The sequence below is a fragment of the Sarcophilus harrisii genome, chromosome 3 (assembly GCF_902635505.1).
Source record: "Sarcophilus harrisii chromosome 3, mSarHar1.11, whole genome shotgun sequence".
Lineage (NCBI taxonomy): Eukaryota > Metazoa > Chordata > Mammalia > Dasyuromorphia > Dasyuridae > Sarcophilus > Sarcophilus harrisii.
Window position 1 is genome coordinate 369,759,924 of NC_045428.1, and position 21,319 is coordinate 369,781,242.

General features: G+C 33.9%; 1 protein-coding gene across 12 annotated transcripts in view; it reads left to right on the forward strand.

The window, feature by feature from the left end:
• The window catches only part of ANKRD44 (ankyrin repeat domain 44), a 344,653-nt gene that overhangs the window by 233,238 nt on the left and 90,096 nt on the right, over positions 1 to 21,319 (forward strand). For 4 of the 12 annotated variants that reach the window (XM_031960264.1, XM_031960267.1, XM_031960266.1 and 1 more), the window contains exons 10-15: positions 4,912 to 5,026; positions 11,566 to 11,648; positions 12,779 to 12,896; positions 14,947 to 15,015; positions 18,285 to 18,425; positions 20,278 to 20,361. In XM_031960264.1, coding sequence (XP_031816124.1) covers positions 4,912 to 5,026; positions 11,566 to 11,648; positions 12,779 to 12,896; positions 14,947 to 15,015; positions 18,285 to 18,425; positions 20,278 to 20,361 — 610 coding nt within the window. The remainder of the gene's footprint in view (positions 1 to 4,911; positions 5,027 to 11,565; positions 11,649 to 12,778; positions 12,897 to 14,946; positions 15,016 to 18,284; positions 18,426 to 20,277; positions 20,362 to 21,319) is intronic. The other 8 variants (XM_031960265.1, XM_031960270.1, XM_031960273.1 and 5 more) reach the window with 3 other exon arrangements.

The window sequence follows — 21,319 nt, forward strand, 5'->3', positions numbered from 1 at the left end:
TAAGCATTTAATGAATACTTGACTGATTCATTAGAAGGTGATACCCAGTATTTAATGATATGTGATATTATCCCATTTTCTTTTTGTCAGACATTAGCCCAACATTGTCTTCTCTGATGAAGAAATCAAGTTGGGACAAAGAAATCTAAGAAAATCTGTAGCTATATTTTATTCAGCAGTTTTGGCTTCTAGATGCTTAAAGTCATGCTTAACAGGGTACAAAAGTTCATGAAATGTTTTTTTCATAGAGGGTTTAAAAATAAATTAAGCTTTGGAAGGAAGATTGGAACACTAATGCTAGGATTACTCATTCTGACTTTCTTTGACCTTTTGGTGTGGAATGCCTGTGAGGCAAGTAATTAAGATGACCCCTCTTGTTTGTTCAATAAAACTCTAATTTTAGATGAATAATTAGATAATGTTACATAAATTATCTTTCCTGCTATTACATGGACTATGACACTCTCTAGTTAACATGCTATGCATACTGAAAAACTCTGGTATTTGTTTTTCTTTAACCAATTATTAAGCATTTAACTTGTACTTTCAGGGAAGATTAAATATATTAATTTGCATTTCAATCAGGTTTCAAAGGTTTGTAGTTGAATGTTCCAAGGATTTTTTAAACAAACAGAATTTTAATTTAGTAAAATATTTCATAGTATGAAACATATTCCTTACTTACCTACATAAGAGTTTTATTTTTCCAATATTTGCTCTAATTTTTAATCAGCTTCAGAGGGAGAAATAAACATCGATGAAGGAGAAAATTAATTTACAATTTTTCCAAGTTTCAAAGTGGCCTTGAAAACATTAGTAATTAATAAGAGTAAAAAAATAAGTTCCAAACCCCAAAACTTTGCCTGCTTTTCCTTAGTAATCTGCCCTCAGAAATATTCAGTTTTATTTCCTTACTTATCTTTCCAGTTCTTTGAAAGTAATTAATGATTGAGCCCAGAAGTCCCCTTACTGTAGCCTTATGAAACTTGACCAGAGCACAAAGAAATGGGTACATGTACATTGTGTAGGAGGGAAGGGAGAGAAGAAAAGTGGTTATTCATAAAAAGGACTGGGATGAGGTTGGGATAAGAGATTCCATCTTCCTTTGTAAGTCTTAGGACCTGCCAACCAAAGAAGTAGAGTTCCATCACTTTCTCATGGTTTTTGTTTTTTTTTTTAACTCTTTACTAATTATTTAGCTTAAAAAAAATTTTTTTTTTTTTAAAGCTGGGTAAGCCTTTGGTTAAGTGTGGCCCTACAAATGTCCTGTGACCAGTCAAAAAAAAAAAAGTTCTGGGCTTTATTTGTTGGGTTAGACCATTCACATTTACTTGGATATAGTTCTGTGGTGCCCATGGTTGATAAGTAAAGTCCTATTTCTAAGGATGCTTTCTAGGATGCACAAAAGCAGTTACTTCTAAATTCAATCTAAATTAAAATAATGTCTTCTAAGTCTTTGGAAGAGCAGAAAAATAATTATTTTTATAGCATATAAAAATAAAGATTTGTGGGAAGATAAAATTGCATGGTGTTCTAGCCATTTGTAATTTGTGTCATACATAGGAATCAAAAGAGAAATATACAAACTAAAACAGTTTAAATTTTTTTAAACAAAACCAGTTTTTAAAATAGTCCTTTCCAAATCTTAAATGTGGCATGTTTGTTGACTGGCAGAAAATGAACATATTTCACAATTTATACCATAACAAACATCCTTCTCCAATCTTACTCAAATGCTTCATTGTGGTATAGCAGTGAACTGTGGCTTCTTGAAGGCTTTCTCAGCTGACCCCAACACTGATGGGTTCTTCTGTGCCAAGCAACTTTACTTAAGATCCTGTGTCTACTATCCAAATGCCAACCTAACTGAATTCCAAGAGGTATATCTCCAGTAAACGATTATTAGACAATGAATTCTTTGGCTAAAGCAATCTACAAAATACAGAGAAGTAAAAATAGGATGCCCAGCCTTGAAACCTTGTTATACTTCTGAAATGATAATGCAGTAGGATAGTAAAAGAGGCAGATGTGTATTTTTTACCCTTGCAGAGATGGTTGTCAGGAATTTACCAGCTCACCACTACCTAGTACCTTTTTTATTTTATTTTATTTTTTTGTTCACACAGCTATCGTTCAGGTTCTCATTGCCTTTTACCTGGACTATTGCAATCTTCTAATTGACTTTTTTGCCTCAAGTCTCTTGGCACTCTAACAAATACTTCACCCAGTTCTCAAAGTGATTTTCTTTAAATGGGGATCTATCTAATCAGGTTCCTTCCCATTTCCCACACTTAATAAACCCCAGTAGTGCCCTATAACATCTAGGATCAAATATAAATCCCTTTGGCATTTAACGCTCTTCACAATCTGCTCCCTATCTGCCTTTCTAGTCTCCAAATTTTATTTCATTGTACTCCATGCCTCTTGTTATGTGCTCTTCTTCCTCCCATCCCTCTCTCTGGCTTCCTTCAAGATTCAGCTTAAATCTTCTCTCCTAAAGGAAGCCATTGCCTCCTAAGGTTACCTTTTGTCTTCCCTATATGTATATTGTGTTTACCTATTTTTATACCTATTATCTTCCCCATTAGAATGTAAGCTACTTATGGAGACTTTTAAAAAAAAATGTTTCATTATGTTTTTACAAAGGCTTGGCTAAAAACAAAATTATATTTAGTATGAAATATCCATCCCTTTATGATAAATGCGAGTGAAAGTGTGTGCAGAAGGGAGAAAAACAGAAAATCTTCCAGTTCTTTTTTAAAAATTTCAATAGTATTTAATTTTTCCAATTTTCCAATTTTCAATAGAATTTATTTTTTTTCAATAATATATAATCTAATAAATTAATTTTCCCAATTATATGTAAAGATGTTTTTCAACATTCATTTTTGTAAGATTTTGAGTTCCAAATTTTTTTCACTCTCCTTGCCTTACCCATGGAGGCTATTTTTGTATTTCTACTGTTATACTATGTTTTTCCATGAAGAGTGTTTTAGATCTAAATTCAGGAAAATCTACTAGTTGTTTGATCATGGCCAACAGTATGCTAGTCATGGAGGAGTGGGAGCTTTTTAGAGATTGCCTCAATTTTTTCAATGAAAAAAAGATGAAGGCCTCTCCTAAAAAGGAGAGGAGGAAGCAGTTTAATAAGAGTAGAGAAATGGCTGTGATACTATGGAGTCCGTTGGGAAAGAGTAAAAAGCTTTTCTGTTACCTTTTCCTGTAAGACATAAACATAGGATCACTCAGCTGCTGGAAATCATTACTTGGATATTTCTGTTCTTTAAAATGTGATGTTTTTCTGATCTAGTCTTTGATATTAGATATTGACTTGACTTCCATGTGTTCCGTGAAGTCTGATTATAATCATAAATTGATTAGATTTCTTTGTCCCAACTTGATTTCTTCATCAGAGAAGACAATGTTGGGCTAATGTCTGACAAAAAGAAAATGGGATAATATCACATATCATTAAATACTGGGTATCACCTTCTAATGAATCAGTCAAGTATTCATTAAATGCTTACTATTTGCTAGAGCCAGGAAAACCATAGCTTGAAACCAGGTCAGCCTGACTGTTGTGTTGAATAAAAAGCTGAATAAATGGGATTAGAATTTGGGAGAGTTTTGCTGACCAGCTCTGAACCTTGAGATTTCTGAATGAAGTCTCAGAAATACATGTTTGTAGTTTTGTTTTTTATTTTTTTGCTCAAATAACTTGTCCAAAGTTAACTGACTTGTCAAGTATGAATTGCCAGTTAAATTTATTGTATTCTTTAATGCTCTGGACCATTTGTTCCCTAAGGAAAATGGTTGAGAAACTGGACCATCAAGAATTACATTTTTTGATACCCCAAATATATTGGGTGCTTTCTTTGTAATGGTTTAATATGCAATAATATTGAAAGTATAAATCAATTTATAACAAGAAAAATGTGATAAACTTAAAAATTAATACTTTCTTTTTCTTGTTTGATGGTTCTTTCTTTGCCTCTTTGACCTTCATTCTTCTTTATCCTGTAAACTTTTGCATAGCTTTCACCACAGATTTCACCAGGCAATTCTCTCTATTTTTATGCACAATATTCACATAATAAACATTTATTATGGGGATGTGCCTTTTCTTCTTTTCTCTATTTACTTTCTACGCTATTTTCTTTCTTAGACTAGAAACTCTTTGATAGTAGGAACTGTTTTCATCACTGTCATTTTATGCTTAGTATATCACTTAAAATTGCTTCTAAAAGTACCAATAGGAGATTAAAATGGATTTTTATTAATTTCAGTTTCAATGTTCCCATGCATGCCTTTATGGATTTCTTACAGACCCATAGAATTTCAGAATTGAAAAGGACCTCATTTAAGACTGTATCTTAAGCTGGGTAGTTAAAATATTTTCATTCTCATTTTTAATAGTTTATAGATCATTTCATTATGTTTTAACATAATTTTATTTATATAGTTGAGCTTGGTTTGTTTTTTTTTTTTTTTTGGTTGATTTGTTTTTTTGCATCGTCAGGTAAATATTGAAATTAAAATGGGCCTCAACATTTCATTTTTATTAAATTTGATTACATTCTTAGTTTAGGGCAGAAAAGCAATTGTGACAATGTGAGACTTGCCTCAGGGGAACTTTTAACACAGTCTCTTTGGATTAGACATATACTGTAAAATGTAATCCTCAGAGATATTCTCTCTCCCTCTCTCTTTCCCTCTCTCTCCCTTTCTCTCCCTCTCTTTCCTTCTTTCTCCCTTTCTTTCCCTCTCTCCTTCCATATATGTATTGTCTTACCATAAAGATACACACTTGGTAGGGAAACAAATGGACATTTTGTGAATAAGAATACCATATCATCCATCCATTGAATATCTCTAAATCCTTGTATTATGTTATATTAAAATCTGTTTCAGGAGGTGAAATTGATTGTGTGGATAAGGATGGCAACACCCCTCTCCATGTGGCTGCAAGATATGGTCATGAGCTTTTGATTAACACCTTAATAACCAGCGGAGCTGACACAGCCAAGTAGGTTATAGAAAAAATACTGTTCGATAATTGTCAGATACTAGTAATGCTGCCAAATAGATTTCACCATGCAGGAAATTTACTCAGGTTAGAGATAAAGCCCTACTACTGCTTGAAAAGCAAATTCAGTTTGAAATAAAATAGCTTTTAATGGCAGATGTGACTAAAAGATGATTTATCTTTTAGTTACTTGAGGGTACTAATATGTTTCAGCATACTCTCATTAAAGGTCACAGGAATATAGAACTGGAAAGACCCTTAGATGTCATTTAGTCCAAATTCCTCTCTTTTATAGATGAGAATCCAAGGCTGAAATAAGTGACTTGCTAACAATCTACTAATGATAATTGAGTTTTATTCTAGATTCTGCATTCTAATGATGCTATTTTTCAAGTTATTTCCTTCTAGAAAAATGGTGTGCTTAGAATTCTGGTGTTGGGGTCTGAAGAACTGAGTCTAATTTTACCTCTGATACATTCTGTGAGACCAAGAAGAAAATTACTTAGATTTTTCAAAGCCTCAATTTCACCATCTGGAAAGTGCAGAGAATAATAGCTATAGTACCAATTCCCAAGAAGTGCTAGGAAGCCCAAATGAGATAATATATTTAAAATACTTTGCAAACTATATAATACTGTTTAAATGTCAGTTATTATAATTGTTGCTATTATAATTATTAGTATAACTGAATAGGAGGAACAATATATTATATAACTAAAAAGAATGTATATTGGTGTTTACATTCTCCTTTTACTCTGTTTTGTTTTAATCTTTAACTGTTAATGTCTGTTTTGGTTGTAGACCTAGCATTGATTGTATTTGCTGTATTATAAAAGGTGACTGTGAACTAAAGTTTTCATTTTAATTCCAGAGTCATTCATTGAGTGCCTATGGTAGGTCTAGTACTATGCTACATGCTATAGAGAAAAAGGAAAGAAATATGTGACATGGTCTCTGATCTCAGGTTGCAGTCTTTTGAGAGATACAAGATGCAACTGAAACATAAGATTATGTAATGAAAATGCTGCCAAAATATGTGATATACATAATAAGTATCCTTGGTAGTCTAAGGAAAAAAAATAAATGATGGCTGATCAACATTGAAGGGTCTTCAGAAAGGGAATGGGATTCGAAGCATGAGCTGAATTTGGAAATGTGAAGAAAGGCTGCATGTGTTGTGCAAGTCTCTAAACCCTGCCTCAGTATTCTCATGTGTAAAATGAGCTAAAGTAGGAAATGGCAAACCACTTCAGTATCTTTGCCAAGAAAACCTCAAATAGGGTAATGAAAAGTTGGACACAACTGAAAAACAAGTGAATAACAACAAAAGTGTGTGTTGAGAATGGGGGTGAGGTGGAAAGTTATAACCAAAAAGGTATAAAAGTATGAGTAAAGTTGTAAAAGTAATAATGGGCAGAGTGGGATTTACCCCTGTTGAGTCTAAACTCTCAAAGGCTGGGAACTACTTGTTATATCTCCAGTGTGTAGTTGCCTTGCATATAGTAGACATATAGTAAAACATATGCTGGTTCAATTGAATTAAATTGAGAGCAGAGGTTGGTGAATAGAGTAGTCTGAGGCTTTGAGAATGGATTTAGAGAAGAGTAAGAGGAAAGAGTGAATTTGTAAGACAGAACCAGATTACATTGAAGACCTTCAATATCAGAAAGGAATTTGGACGTGATATCAGAAGAATAGATACCACACTCTCAACCAGAAGAATGGAAATAAGATTCTCCTAAATTTGCCTTCAATTACCAAATTTGGGCAAAAAAAAGTGAACATCTTTCTCTAGAGTAATATAAAAAATGAGTGAGTCTAAACATATATTAGGTTGTTTTTTAAAGCCAGATTTATTAAAAGATCAAGTCTTTGGGGTTTGAGGTATATATCATGTGAGACATTATTTTATTTGTTTATGACAATATAAAATAGGAATGTATAGTCATTCTGATGAATTCATATGGGGAGGGAGAGGAAGAGGTCAGTTCCAGGGGAAAAGTACTTTTTGATTGGAAAGTTGAAAATTAGGAGAGACTCCAATAGATAGAAAATTATAGTTAGGAGACCTAACTATTCTCTATATATTTTTGTTTCTCATTTAAGTCCCCTTTATTTGTAAAGGATATTAATCAGTTTGTGTTACTATTTCTTTTTCATGATAGAAAAATAAATAACATATCACAAGATCACAGATGTAGATTTCAAGAGACTTAGCTAATCTAACTCCTTCATTTCACAAATGAAGCCTTTTTGTGATAAAACCATTTAAAGTCTCTGTTAAACCTTTAAATTATATTTTTAAAAATATTAACTGATGTAAAGTCATTCCCAGGATTTAAGGAATCAGTTTCTTAACACAACCTGCTTTAAGCTACTTTACTCATATAGCAAGTTAGCTGATATTTCTGATGAACCAAAAGAGAATGTTTCATAATGAATAACCATTGCTCAAAATGGTCTACCAATTTGGTTAGTTATACTTACTTGTATATTTTCTTTCTTATAGAATTTAAGAGTTGTGAGAACTATTAGATATCATCTTGTCTAGATAAAGAAACTGAGGTTAGAAGAAGGGAAGTGACTTGCTTAGAATTACAGGAATTTGAATCCAGGTCTTCTGATAACCCAGTCTAGTGATCTTTTCATGATATCATTTATTGATGTCTTTGATGAGATCTGTGAAATCAATTGATTTTTAGACCTCATTTACTCTGAAGTTAAGAAAGACAGATAAAGCTGAAGATAGATAAAGCTGAATCAGAAAAAAAATGGATTCATTTTGATTCTATCAATTTTTACATAAAACCAAGTAAAAGTAACAACTGAAATGAAATTGACTTTTTATTTTGCTGAAATTATTCATTGCTGTTTTAATGTCATTTGGAGATTTTATTTCCTAATTTTGTACCTGATGAGATACAATAGTCTATTCATACTTGATTAGAATCAATAAAGTCCCTTTTTATGTAGACAGTCTTGCCCTATTTCTTTTCTGTATAAGGTGTCTTTAAAACACTTTTAATATGATGTGGGGTTTTTTGGGGGGTTTTTTGAACTGCATTTGATTGAGTTTTGACTGAGACGGTCTGAAGTTTGCTTCAATTACATAAACATCCATTTTTCCTTTAATTTCAATCTTGAAGATATATTCTAGTCTTAAGACTGGGACCTTAGCATCAATAACATCCATTTGAATTTAAATAATTTTACTTGCATCTGAACTGAAATTTTTGCCATTTCGGTACAAATGCTGAAAGTACTGCCTTTGGTTAGGCAGAAAAAGAAATTGAACCCCAAATGAATTTTTATGGATCTTCTTAAGTCAAATTAAGTCTTCTTAAGTTAAATAAGATCTTTTATTTTACAAATAAAACAATAAAGTAAAATATTTACTAATAATATGTATTGATGATGAAATATAAGTTAGTTATGGATAATAGAAAGAGTACTGAACCAGGCATTAAGAGGCAGGTTGAAAGCCAGGCTCTCAACCACTTCTAAGTTATAAGATCTTGGGCAACAGAAAAAGAATTCTGGGAGATGACTAAAAACCATTACATTGAATTCCCAATCCCTATATTTATGTACACCTGCATTTTTGATTTCCTTCACAAGCTAATTGTACAATATTTCAGAGTCTGATTCTTTTTGTACAGCAAAATAACGTTTTGGTCATGTATACTTATTGTGTATCTAATTTATATTTTAATATATTTAACATCTACTGGTCATCCTGCCATCTGGGGGAGGGGGTGGGGGGGTAAGAGGTGAAAAATTGGAACAAGAGGTTTGGCAATTGTTAATGCTGTAAAGTTACCCATGCGTATATCCTGTAAATAAAAGGCTATTAAATAAAAAAAAAAAATAAGATCTTGGGCAAGTCACTATGCCTATAGTTTCTTTCTCTGTAAAATTGGAATAATAACATTTGCATTGTCTGACTTATAGAATGGTTGTGAGGGTCAGATGAAACAAAAGTATACAAAGTAATTTATAACTATAGGGTGTTCTACAAATGTAAATTATCGCTATTCTCTCTACCTGGGAGCTTGAGTAGGAAGTCTGTTGAAAAGAACTAGTAGTAAAATCTGCCAAATTCATAATACCTTTCCTGCTAAAAGATAATATACCCTGTTTGTGTTCTTGCTCCCAGTAGACTTTTTCTCTGAAGTCTTACCTGAGTATCTCATCACAGTATGGAGGTGACCCACTGTAATAAAGTTATATAAGCAGAGTAGAAGCTTTGAGCAGCTGTTGGAAGTAAAAAATGTTTGGACTCCAGGTCCCATAAAAAATTCCATGTTTCTCATCTAAGGTCCAGCATAACTAAATTCAAAGACTCTCCTTATTATAGGGTTGGTGACAAAAGGGGTAACTTTTCTGGCCATACCAGTCTATGGAATCTTCCACTGAGACATGGAATGTTTGTAAAAATAAAAATATTAGATCTTTTGAAGTACTTTTTGCTGTATTTGCATTTGAATATGAATAGTTGTGGGTATTATTGAATAATTAAGGAGTTATAGAATCAAAAACACTAAGAAATCCTCTCATCCAAGACCTAGCTCTAGGAAAATTTATTTCTAAAGCACCAAATGGGGATAGACCTTCCATACATATTGACAAATATATTTAATCATTTAATTTGCCACAAATTCCAATCACAAAACTATTAGTCTCACCCCACCCATCCCATTCCCAGTCCCCACAAAAGATAGGCGTAAGCTTTCTTTCAGGTTTGCTTGGAGCTTCATTTAGCAAGGAACTTTTAAAGCATGTGGCACATAAAAATATTTAACGGCTGCTTCTGTTCTCATGAAGACTGAAAACTATCTTTGATGGTATTTACAGAAAATGTGTCTTTTCCCATCCCCCCACTTGTACCCTTTTGCAGGCATCAAGGTCAGTCACTGATGCAACTGCTTTTCAGATTTTTTTAAACGATGAGGGAGGCAATTACAAGGCGCTTTCCTCAACCTGACATTACCAGGAAGATGGGCAAATTGCATTTCTTGATGGATGCCAGCCATTATAGAGACCAGGTTGGAAATCTTCATCTAGGAACAGTAAATGGAGAAAAGAGGGAGAGAAAATGTTAATAAATAGAAAGGAGCCAATATGATAAGAGTGTGATACTTAGACAGCATGATTTGTAAGGGCACTGGATATCATGAATAGTAGATCTGTTCATATCCACATATATGTGAGAAGATGTAACTACACAATTATTTGAGGAATAGAAAATTACATAACCAAAGCTTAGAAATGCAAATTACATAGGCAATCAAAGTCGTTTTGTGGAGCATATGCCAATTTATTTCTGAGGCAGAATATTGCTTGGCCAATTTACATTAGAGAAGACCCATAGATAGTTAACTCTGGCAGGAGGTAAATTTATTTAGTGCTGTCACTGCTGGCTGCAATGAAGTTGCAAAGTCTGAAATATCTTGTTCAAATAACTGAATGTGAGAAAATGTGATGTTGTGACATCTAATTTTGATACTAATTGCCATCAAGTAGAATTGGTCATAAGGTATATTCTTCCTGCGTGACACATTAAAATGAGCTTAATTACAGAAGTTTCCCAAGCACCTCATTATAAGTATGGCTATCTTTCCATAACATGATCCCATTGCATAGATCTCCAGGACAGCACTATAAGTGAGATTCCAGCATTTTTCATTATTTTTGTAGTTCTTTTTTTTCAGAACTATTTGGGCTACTGCAATAAACTCAGTTCCAAAGATTCATCTCTGTTAATTCTCATACCTACCTGTTTGTATACTATATATATATTTTTCAAAAAGAAAATACACAACATGAAAAAATATTAAAAACATGAAGATTTCCCCTGAACAATATAAGTGCTCATTTTCTTTTCCAAAAGCTTGAACCTGATTTTGTTTGTAGAACCTGATCCAATATTTTTTCCCCTTGTTTTCCAATTCCTAATACAGAGATGGACACAGAAAAATTCTTGATAAATATGTTGAATGTTTAGCTATGTGTATTATTTTCCATCCCAAGAACAAATCAAAATAGCTTTTAGTGTTAGATATTGGAGCTGGTTAGTTTAATAAAAACTATAGAGAATGAACACAGAAAACAACCATTGATAGAGCTATAATTCCCTTAGCCTCAAGTGAATGTTTATAGCTTTTATCAGGATAAACTTTGAAAAGTAAAATGTTTATCTAAAACTGTTTAGAGCATTATTTACAGAAATATATTGGTGGGTAACACAATGAGTTAGAGTGCTTGACCTTGGTGCTAACAAGATCTAAGTTTAAATTCAATCTCAGATATTTACTATTTATGTGACTGTGGGCGGGTCACAACTTCTGTTTCTCTCAGTTTTCTCATCAATAAAATGGGGGGTAATAATGGAGTAATAAAGTATCTGCTTCCCAATGTTTCTTTGAGGAAAAAATTAAATAATGTTTTAAAAGTATTTTGTAAACCACAAAACACTATACAAACTGTTATTATTATTGTTGTTGTTGCTATTGTTATCATATGGTGGTCCTATTTTTCAGATGCGGTATCCACAGCATGTTCCCCTTACATTTAGCAGCACTGAATGCTCACTCTGACTGCTGCAGGAAGTTGTTGTCTTCAGGTAGGTACATCCACCAGCCAGGATGAAGTGTAATTAATAGTTTGAGTCATGTGGCTTTAGTGGATGGTTGAAAACAGTATCTGCCTGTGTTTCATGTCATTGGACTGACTTGGTCCCTGGGTTATGTATAGCTTTCCTAACTGCATGTTGATTCATTCCCAGCAGCCCTTGGTACTGAAGCTCCTTTGAATGTCTCTATCCTCCAGTTCATTACTGGGAGTTGTGGTTTAGTATCATTTAGGTTTGGGTGATATAGGAACTTGATTGAATCATAAGAAATAAACAAAATTTTAGGCTGTTTTAGCATTTTATTTAAAAAAAGAAAGAACCAAAATATTTTTACGTGGAGTCTGCATATCTTTATAATGAATTTTTGCCAATTTAGTTAAATCTCTTTCTTATGGGACTACTTCAAATTGAAAAATTCCTTTACAGGTTGGAAAAGATAGTATTATAGTATTGTCTCATGTTACTTAATTTGTGCCAAGCTTTTTGTTTATCATGTTACCACTAGGGATCCTATCTATTTTTTCTCTTCTTAAAACTAGAATTCATTTCCTATCTCCAAACCTATGTGTACAGTTTTCCCTGGGCTTCCAGAGCAAAAAGGGGCTGACATGATTACCAGAGACACATTGTCTGTGAGCTAATTGTTCAGACAACTCAGAAATTTATTTTTTTATCTAGTCCATTACTTATAGCTGATCTTGCTTTCCCAGCTTTGGGCATGTGTAAAAATAGCCCCTGCATGAAGGCATGTTTTTTACACTTCCAATCAATCAGAAAGGTGGAAATTCACTTTAAAAAAATCTCCCGATAGCATGTTAAGCTTCCTTCTTTGGATTCCATGTTTTCTTCATGTCTTTGTCTGCCAATCTGCTGTCCTAGTTATCTCCAATCACTTTCATAAATTTCTACCGTGATTGAAAAATGGCGCTGTGGTGTATCCAGGGCTGAATGTGAAAATAAATTCTTCTTGACTTCATGCTTCTTCTTCTTATAGAATCGCCAAGCTTGAGCAGTTACTCTTCGTTTCCATGACAACCTCTTGCTGACTACAATTGCTTGCACTCTGGTTTTTCTACTAACTGATTTTTCTGTCTCTGCAATGTTTCTTGTGGTTTAACTAGGACAAAAGTATAGCATAGTGTCCTTGTTTAGTAATGAGCACGTGCTGTCTGCAGGCTTTGAAATAGACACACCAGATAAATTTGGAAGAACCTGCCTTCATGCTGCTGCCGCAGGAGGGTGAGTAGTTGGTCATTTTGAATTGTTGGTTCCTGAATTAATTGCTGCTGGATCTTACTGGCAAATGGTTGTTTGTCAACCAACGCTCTTTTTCTGCTTAAAGAATCTCAGTCATTTTAAAGAAAGCCACATGTCTTGTTCCCTCAGATCACTTTTTTTTTCCTCCTAAGAAATTATTTTATGGAGTTTGAAAAGAGACAAAGTTCATATATAAAGTTCACATCATGTTCTTTTTTTTTTTTTTAAAGGAGTTTGTCTTCAATCTTGAAGAAAGATATTGGTAACCACACCATGCACACACACAAATTAAAACATTCACAATTCTTTGGTTTTTCTCTTACTTTTCTGTCACTATCACCTATTTATTAGAAAGATAAGACTAAATAACTTCCCTTTCATTTCTAGCCATTCCTTTCCCCTCACTTTAGAATACCATTTTAAGACTTTTTTGTGTGTACTAATATAAAAAGAATGGAGAAATGACATAAGCAAAGAACACAAGATCATATGCCCATAGTTCTTCTGGTGAAACCATTGGGAATATTATTTATATGATGCCTTTTTTTCTATTCCAGGCATCTGAATGCAATTTCAGTCAATAAACTAGTGATATATAAAAGAACACATTTACTAAAAATTTCTTTCATATTTACTAAAATTACTCTATTGAGTAAGATGCTACTTTTTCCATTTTGTGGCCAGTGCATAACTGATATGGCCCCAAAATACATCCTTAAATGTTTTTATTTTATCTGCTTCTCACTGTTAATGAGAATTATGTTTAGTAGCTGCTCATGTTGTACCAACTCAACACCATGAATGCCTTGGAAAGTACTTGTATTTAATGCTTAAACAGGTTATACTCTAACCTGAATGTATAATGAGGCATATCCTAAATTGAATTGAATTTATCTGGTTACCATCAGTGATAAATCAAACTTAAAAAAAAAAAATCTGCATTTAATAACTAGCATTTACTTAGTGCTTTATGATTTGCATTGCATTTTATGTTATATCCTTTGATCATCATACAATCCTATGAGGTAGGTATTATTATTATTCCCATTTTACATGTAAAATATGAAGCTGAGATAGATAGGGTTAGTGGCTTATCCAGAGTCACTAAGCTCATTACAGAAATAAGATTTGAATTCGGATCTTCCTGACTCTAAGCTCAGCATACTTCTCTCCCATACTACTCAGTAGCATGAAAATCATGATTTGGTTAGTTTATGATAATTAATATAGAACAGTGATAAATAGTTTGCTTTCCTATAGACCTGCTATTTTAAAACAGACTTGTATAAAAAGTATTTGTATTCAGTTTTGGATTTGTGACTGAAACACCTATTAGCGTTAGTATTGGTTGCTTAACCTACTATAGGAAAATACACTCCAATGAGCTTCTTTCTGTTTGCCTACTAAACATGATTTATTGCTTCTGTGAATGACAAAGGAGCTTTAGAAGATTACTTTGCTTCATTACATCATTTTCAGCCATGGTTCTTGCACATTTATTTACCTAGATTACAAAGACAGGGAAATGCAGCTGTTTTATTTTCCATTAAGGGCTGTCTGGGCTGAAAATGGTTATCGTGGCAAACTCATTCAGTTGTGATAAAAAGTAATACTCATCCACTTTGGCTCATTGTTTAAGGATGACATGAAATTATTGTAGATTTAAGTGCCTAAATCCCATTTTTGATATTAAATGATCATTTAATAAACTATGTTTTTTTAAAAATGTCTTTGGATAAATAATGAAGCATCCTTAAAAGATTTGGCTATGTAATAATCATTAAGGATAAATTAAAATAATATTCATGGAAATGGAACTGCATAATTAGGGTGTTGATCTAAGGAACCTTTTTTTCAAGAAGACTGTTGAAACTTTAGGTGTGTCAAAGATGAAGTTATTATAACCTGTTTCCTTTTATAAGTAGAATTTAAGCCAAAAGTTTCAGTGAAGTAGTTAGCTTTAGCTTAGTAAATATAGAAAGGAACACAGTTCACCTTTATTTTCTTAATGATTTGTTTCCTATCTTTCCAGTAATGTGGAATGTATAAAACTCTTGCAGAGCAGTGGAGCAGATTTCAGTAAGAAGGATAAATGTGGGAGGTAAGTAATCAGGGGTCCTTACGTCAGGGTTGTGTAAATAAGGAGGGGTCTGGGGAGGAGATGGTGGGATGAATTGGAATTTCCATCTGGAAATCTTAACACTGAATTTCAAATGAGAAGCTGTGGAACAACTTGGAAAGATTGCTATCCCTAAAAAAAAGATCCTCCTTCAAATGAAATTTCAAAGAGGCAGGTGCAATTAACATAAAAAGTCAAATGCACATTTTTGAATCCTGTATAAAAATAACATTTCTCTTCCTTTCTCTCCTTTATACTCTCTATAAATATATTTTTAATCTTTCTGCTGAGACTATGCCTGTATAATCTTGGATTTCTGTCTAGAATATATGCTCTTATATTCCTTAATAGTAAGCTTCCCCAAACATAGGGCTTGGTTGGTCATGATAGCTGGAAACATCTTTACAATTATTTGTATTGTGAGCAAGGGAGATGCTAGGATAAATTCTTGTACACATGCTTTAAAACACCAGGCATTTGGTAGGGCTATAGGTTACCATTGGCATAGACCTATCTCTAACTATACTAATGTGGAGTACTGAAATTCTAGTTGTACAAATGGATTTTTTCCAATCATCTACTAGTCTTCAATATCACCATGATACTGAAAATTAGTAAGTTGACTTGATACCAGAGGCATATTTGTTTTTATGGTATTTATCAGTTCTCTCTTTTGACTCAGAGTTAGTCAATAAAATAGCCCAACAAAGTGTTATAAGATAATCAATAAATTGTTCTAACATAGAGAAATATTAAAGTCAGTAATTATAATGGGTACAGACTTTAAAAATGAATGAAGATCCTTTTTTAAAGACCAGGATACAAAGTATAAAAAACTAATCTAGTTTTATGTCATTCTGCTCCTCTTAGAGAATTATTTTCCATGGGAGGATAATGTTCATTTTTAAGAATTGCTTTTTTTTCCCATTGATGTTTGAAAATGGCTTTTTATTCTATAACTTCAGAAGATCCAGGGGAGAGGATGAGGACTACATCTGTAATTTCATTGAAATAGAGAGGACAGAAATTCTCTTCCAATTTAGGTCACCACCTTTTCTACCACTTAGAGTCTTAGAATTGCCTAATATTACCAAGACATTAAGTGATCTGTCTGGGCTCACACAGGTAGGATGTGTCGACAGCAGGAGCTGAATCCTGATCTTCCTGACTTTGAGACCATTTTTCCATCTACTATGCTATGGCTGCTTCATATGTCCTATAAATAGGCTTGGCATGGGGAGAAAAGCACAGAATAATAGAGCATTAAATGTAAAGAGGATTTTGGAAATGATAAATTCTATTGGTTACGTTTTGCAAAGGAAGAAGTTAAGTCTTGTCCAACATCACTTAATCTGTAGGAGAACCAGGAATTAATTAAAGATCTGCTACTTTCCAGTCCACTCTAAACTTCATTCTACTCTGCATTCTTCTTCCTCCTTATCTCTTAATTGTCTCCTGAGTGACTTTATGGAAAATCTTTTGTGGATTTTAGAAATCTCAAAATTTTCTATAGCCTTGAAAAATTCAGTCTTTTCCAACAAAGGTTGATTTTTAATTCTAGCAAAGTTACATTTCCCTTCTCCAGAGGAGGGAAATAAAGGAATTAATATCTTGGTTTTTAAGAATTTGGGTTGTGGGCTTTTTGTTCTTTTAATAATCATGTTATCACATCTGTGTCATGGTTTTGTGGAAGTTAGGTTATGTTCTCCCTTGGCCGATTAATGAGCTCTGATGTTGGTAAACATGGGAAGTTCTGGTTCAAATTTCATAGTCTTAGGAAAAAAACTTTACAAGCAGACAGACAGGAACTTCAGCTGTAGGGTTCTTCTAATGGTATTACTATGAAATGCCCTCTCATTAGAAATATTTTATGGGCACCATAAAATGTATCAAATTTTCTATAATTGCCTGTTAAAATTTTTTGTTGTTCCTTTACCTTATGAGAACATTGAAAGTGTATAGGATACCAGAAACTGGTTAAAATGTTCTTTGCAGCCATCAGTTACAAGGCAAAACTCAATTTATTTATTTATTATTATTCCCATTTTATTCAATGGGAATACTTGGAGGAAAGTATTCCCTTTTCTGTAGCTGTAGTCTTTGAGCTGAGAGTGATAGCCAATTAAATGGCCCATCAAAATATTAAAAGATAATTAATAAATTGTTCTATCATAGAGAATATTAAAATTAATAATTATAATGTGTTAGGTGTTAGGTGCAACAGACATACAACAATTATAGTGCTGGACTGGAGGGACCTTTAATCTATGCAGAAAATTAGCACATGAACATAAGTAACAAATGCAAAGGACTGTGTATATTATGTAGGTAAAAAATACTATAGGACTTTAAAGGAAGAAGAAAATACTTCTGTATAGGGTGATTAGGGAAGGCTTCATAGAAGAAGTAACCTTTGAGCTGGGCCTTAAAGAATGGGTAGGTTTTCAACAGGTGCAAGGGGAAATCTAGATTGAGGAAACAACAGGAACAATTTGCAGAGGTCAGAAAGCCCCTGAAAGTGTTCAGAAAATGGGAATGGTCTGCCTTGGCCAAAAAACAAAGTACAAATAAAAGAGAAGATGAATCCTGAAGAATACTTTAAGACCAGACTTGAATAGTAGACTAAGGAATTTGTCCTTTATTCAGCATGTACTGTGGGAGTCATTGATTTCTGAGCTGAAATAAGATGTATCTGTTTATGTGAATGTAAAACATAATCAGAATTGTACCTTAAGAAGATCAATTCATGCTTCCCACCACTTCTAACCAAGGAAGGAAAGACTAGTTAAGAGGAAGTTGTGATAATTCAGGTACAAAGTAATAAGGGCCTGAAATAGGGCACTGACAATTAGCATAGAAAAAAAGGGAATTGGTGAAAGATAATATAGACTTACTGAGCCATTTTCTGTCTTCATCTTAGCATTATAGACTTTAGAGCTAAAAGTCACATCTGACTCCATATAGGGTTTTCTTCACAAAGATATTAAAGTGGTTTGCCATTTCATTCTCTGGTGGACTAAGAAAAACAGAATTAAGTGACTGGCCCAGGGTCACATAGTTAGTGAATATGTGAGGCTGGATTTGAATTCAAGTCTTCCCAGCACTCTATCCACTGAGCCATCTAGCTGCCTCCTATGAAAGCCTAATGTTTGTCAATCAACCCCTCCCTGGAAATGCTGTTGTTAGTGTGAGCAAACCTTGGCAAATTTTTCAAGACTTGTGTCTAAAGTAACAAATTGTTTATTTTACAGGACGCCTTTGCACTATGCAGCTGCAAATTGTCATTTCCACTGTATTGAGACATTAGTGAATACCGGGGCCAACATTAACGAGACAGATGACTGGGGACGAACACCTTTACACTATGCTGCAGCTTCAGACATGGATAGAAAGTAAAAATTAAAAAAAAGCTCATATATGTTCCCTCTTGGGTATGGGGAAAGGGTTTGTCAAGGTTCTTTTCTCTCTTTTGCCTTCTTAAAGAAAACTTACTAATGCAGGAAGAAATCCCTTCTCCTATTCAGAGTAGTTTGAATTGCTTTGTTTTTGACCCTCATTGCCCTTAGGTGCCCATATATATTCCACCGCCTTTCCATTTGACTGTCCTATGTCACCATACAATTTCTTCCTTCTTTTCTCCACTCCTTGCTTTGAAATGCCAAATGGGTTTCTATTCATGAAAATCTGGTATGTTTTGGCCTATACTTCAGGTTTTATTGTTATCCCCTCTCTAAATTCTTCATTTCCCATTAAATTTATATTTGTTCATATACTTGCCACCCATCAGAAATACTCATCTGTCTGTAATCTTAGCAGCCTTTAAACAGCACTATCAGGTTTGAGAAACAAGGTGTTATTGATGTTAACCTTGGATGTGAATGCCATTTCCAGAGCCGTATGGAAGGTTAGAGAGAAAAATTGATTGTTAGAGATAGACATGTTGTTAGGGCTCTCTAGGACTAGAAATGAAAATTAGACATAAGGTAACTCAATGCACTAAACAAATGGTGGGTGAAAGGGGTGAAGAGCCAGTGCTATAATTTTAATGGCCCTCAGGAATAGTGGTTTATTTTGGGATATATATTTAGTGCCCCCTTTCAAGGAACTATTTGTGCTGTAGCATTCTGGTTTTTCCCTTGTCCCCAGGTGATGGGTGTGAACTCTGGGTTGTTACTATCCCCACCAAACCCTCCTGGGGATTATATCCACATAATGTTGCCATGTTGGGGCATGGCACTGTCTGCTGTCATTCAGATCACAAAGTCATTCAGATGTTGGTCTTTGTTCAGTCCTTTGGAGGAAACAATAGTTAAGGGCTTAATATGTCAGACGCTATGGACACAAAGAAAGGCAGAAATAGTCCTCAAGTTAAAGAGGCTCATATTCTGGCATGGGAGACAGCTTAAAAGTTGTACATAATAGATTTGCAGTTTCATGGGCAATCTTTTTTTTTTTTTAAATTGTACTGTGTTATGGAAATGCTTATTTTAATTCCTAAATTAAAAATGAGATAAAATCAAAACAACTATTCCCATATAAGAGAAATATATATCATAGGAAAGACTTCACAACAGAGGGATAGGTATGGGGGAGGGAAAGAAGTAAGAGGAATTAGGAAAGACTTTTTTGAGAAGGTAGGATTTTGGCTTCAATTTTAAGGAAACGAGGAGATAGAGGTAAGGAGAGAATGAATTCTAGGCCTGGATGATAACCAGTAGAAATGCCCAGCATTAGGGGATGAAGCATTTTGTGTGATAAACAGCAAGGACACAGTGTTACAATATAAGACAGCACAGAAACTGATTAGATTATTAGTAGCCTTTCAGGTTTTTTCTGAAGAATATTGGTTTGACCCCTATTTTCTCATGAATGAGACACTGAACAGGTAAGGGGTCAGGAAGGTTAGGAGAGAGTCAGGAAGAGTCAAAGATGGAAGCCCTTTTGCCCAAAAGCTTAGATTGTATGGGAGGACATGGTCAATGACTGGCTTGTTAACTCACAGACCTTTGAATGCTTTAAAGACTGTGCTGTTCCCAGCGAGCATCCTTTGGAGAGGAGGGACTTGCTGATTCGCTCATCTAAGAGCAGGCCTTTCCACAAATCGGGAAAGCCCAAGGGTGCTTTCTTTGCTTGCTTCTTGAATATTTGGGTGGAGTGGGGGAGGGAAGGGCAAACCATGCCCTGAACCACTGACTACTTTGCCATTTTGAACATGAGTTGTATTTTTCTATCCCTTGTGCTAAGAAGAAAGAACATTTTGGGGAACACCCATGAAAATGCAGAAGAACTTGAAAGAGCCAGTGAGCTAAAGGAAAAGGAAGCTGCCTCGTAAGTGGGTTCTTAATGTCTGCCCATATCCGATTCTGATCTTCCTTCTGTTGGGGTGGGTGGTATATGAGAACCCTGCATTCAGCTCTGACACTGACCTATCCTAATTTATGCTGGCCCAACTAACTCCCTGCCTGTACAATAGCTCTGTGGAGGTAATTTAGGACCCTTGCTTCAGGATAAAACAATATTCTCTTAATGCATCTTTAAATAATTCTGTTTTTAGACTTCAACTTCTGCATGTATGTAATGCACCAATGATTTTACTAGGAGAGAGTGGGTGAGACTTGTATTCAATAAGGAACCTTCAATTAGTGAAAATAAAAATGTAATTTTTTTCCCACCTAAATTTGGAAACCTCACTAAAAATCCATTTACAGAACACTAGGCCTTAGGTTAACCTTGATCTTTACACAGGAACCTTATTTCATTAGCTACAGAACCAAATTTTGTTCATAAGGTGGGTTCATTTTGGTCTCTGTCTATGGCAACTTAGCTCCAAAAATATCTTGCATTTCCAGAGGGAGCATTATAGTAAGGTTCCGATATATATTTTAATTTGTTCATAGATATATTACATCCAGGTCCCAATTAGTGTGAATAATGAATCTCCTTAAGTGATGGCATATATTTAAATTTGTATTGTTCAAAGTTATAATTATGTAAAATATGGTCATTGGTTCCAGTTCAATGGAAATAAGCAGAGAGAATTTCCACTTTAGGGAATTTATTACTAATAAATCGGGACCTAGCTATTTACAAGATACATGATATGTATTTGATTTTCATAAGTAATTTAACCACCGATTTTCTGTCATTTTACTACAAATTGATGCAATTTCATTTGTATTTTTTGTGATTTATCAATTTTACCTTTTGCCAAAATTTATGCAAATAATTATATGAATTTTCAAAGAAGCCATGGACATTTTATGTTGACTTGTCATATGAATATGGA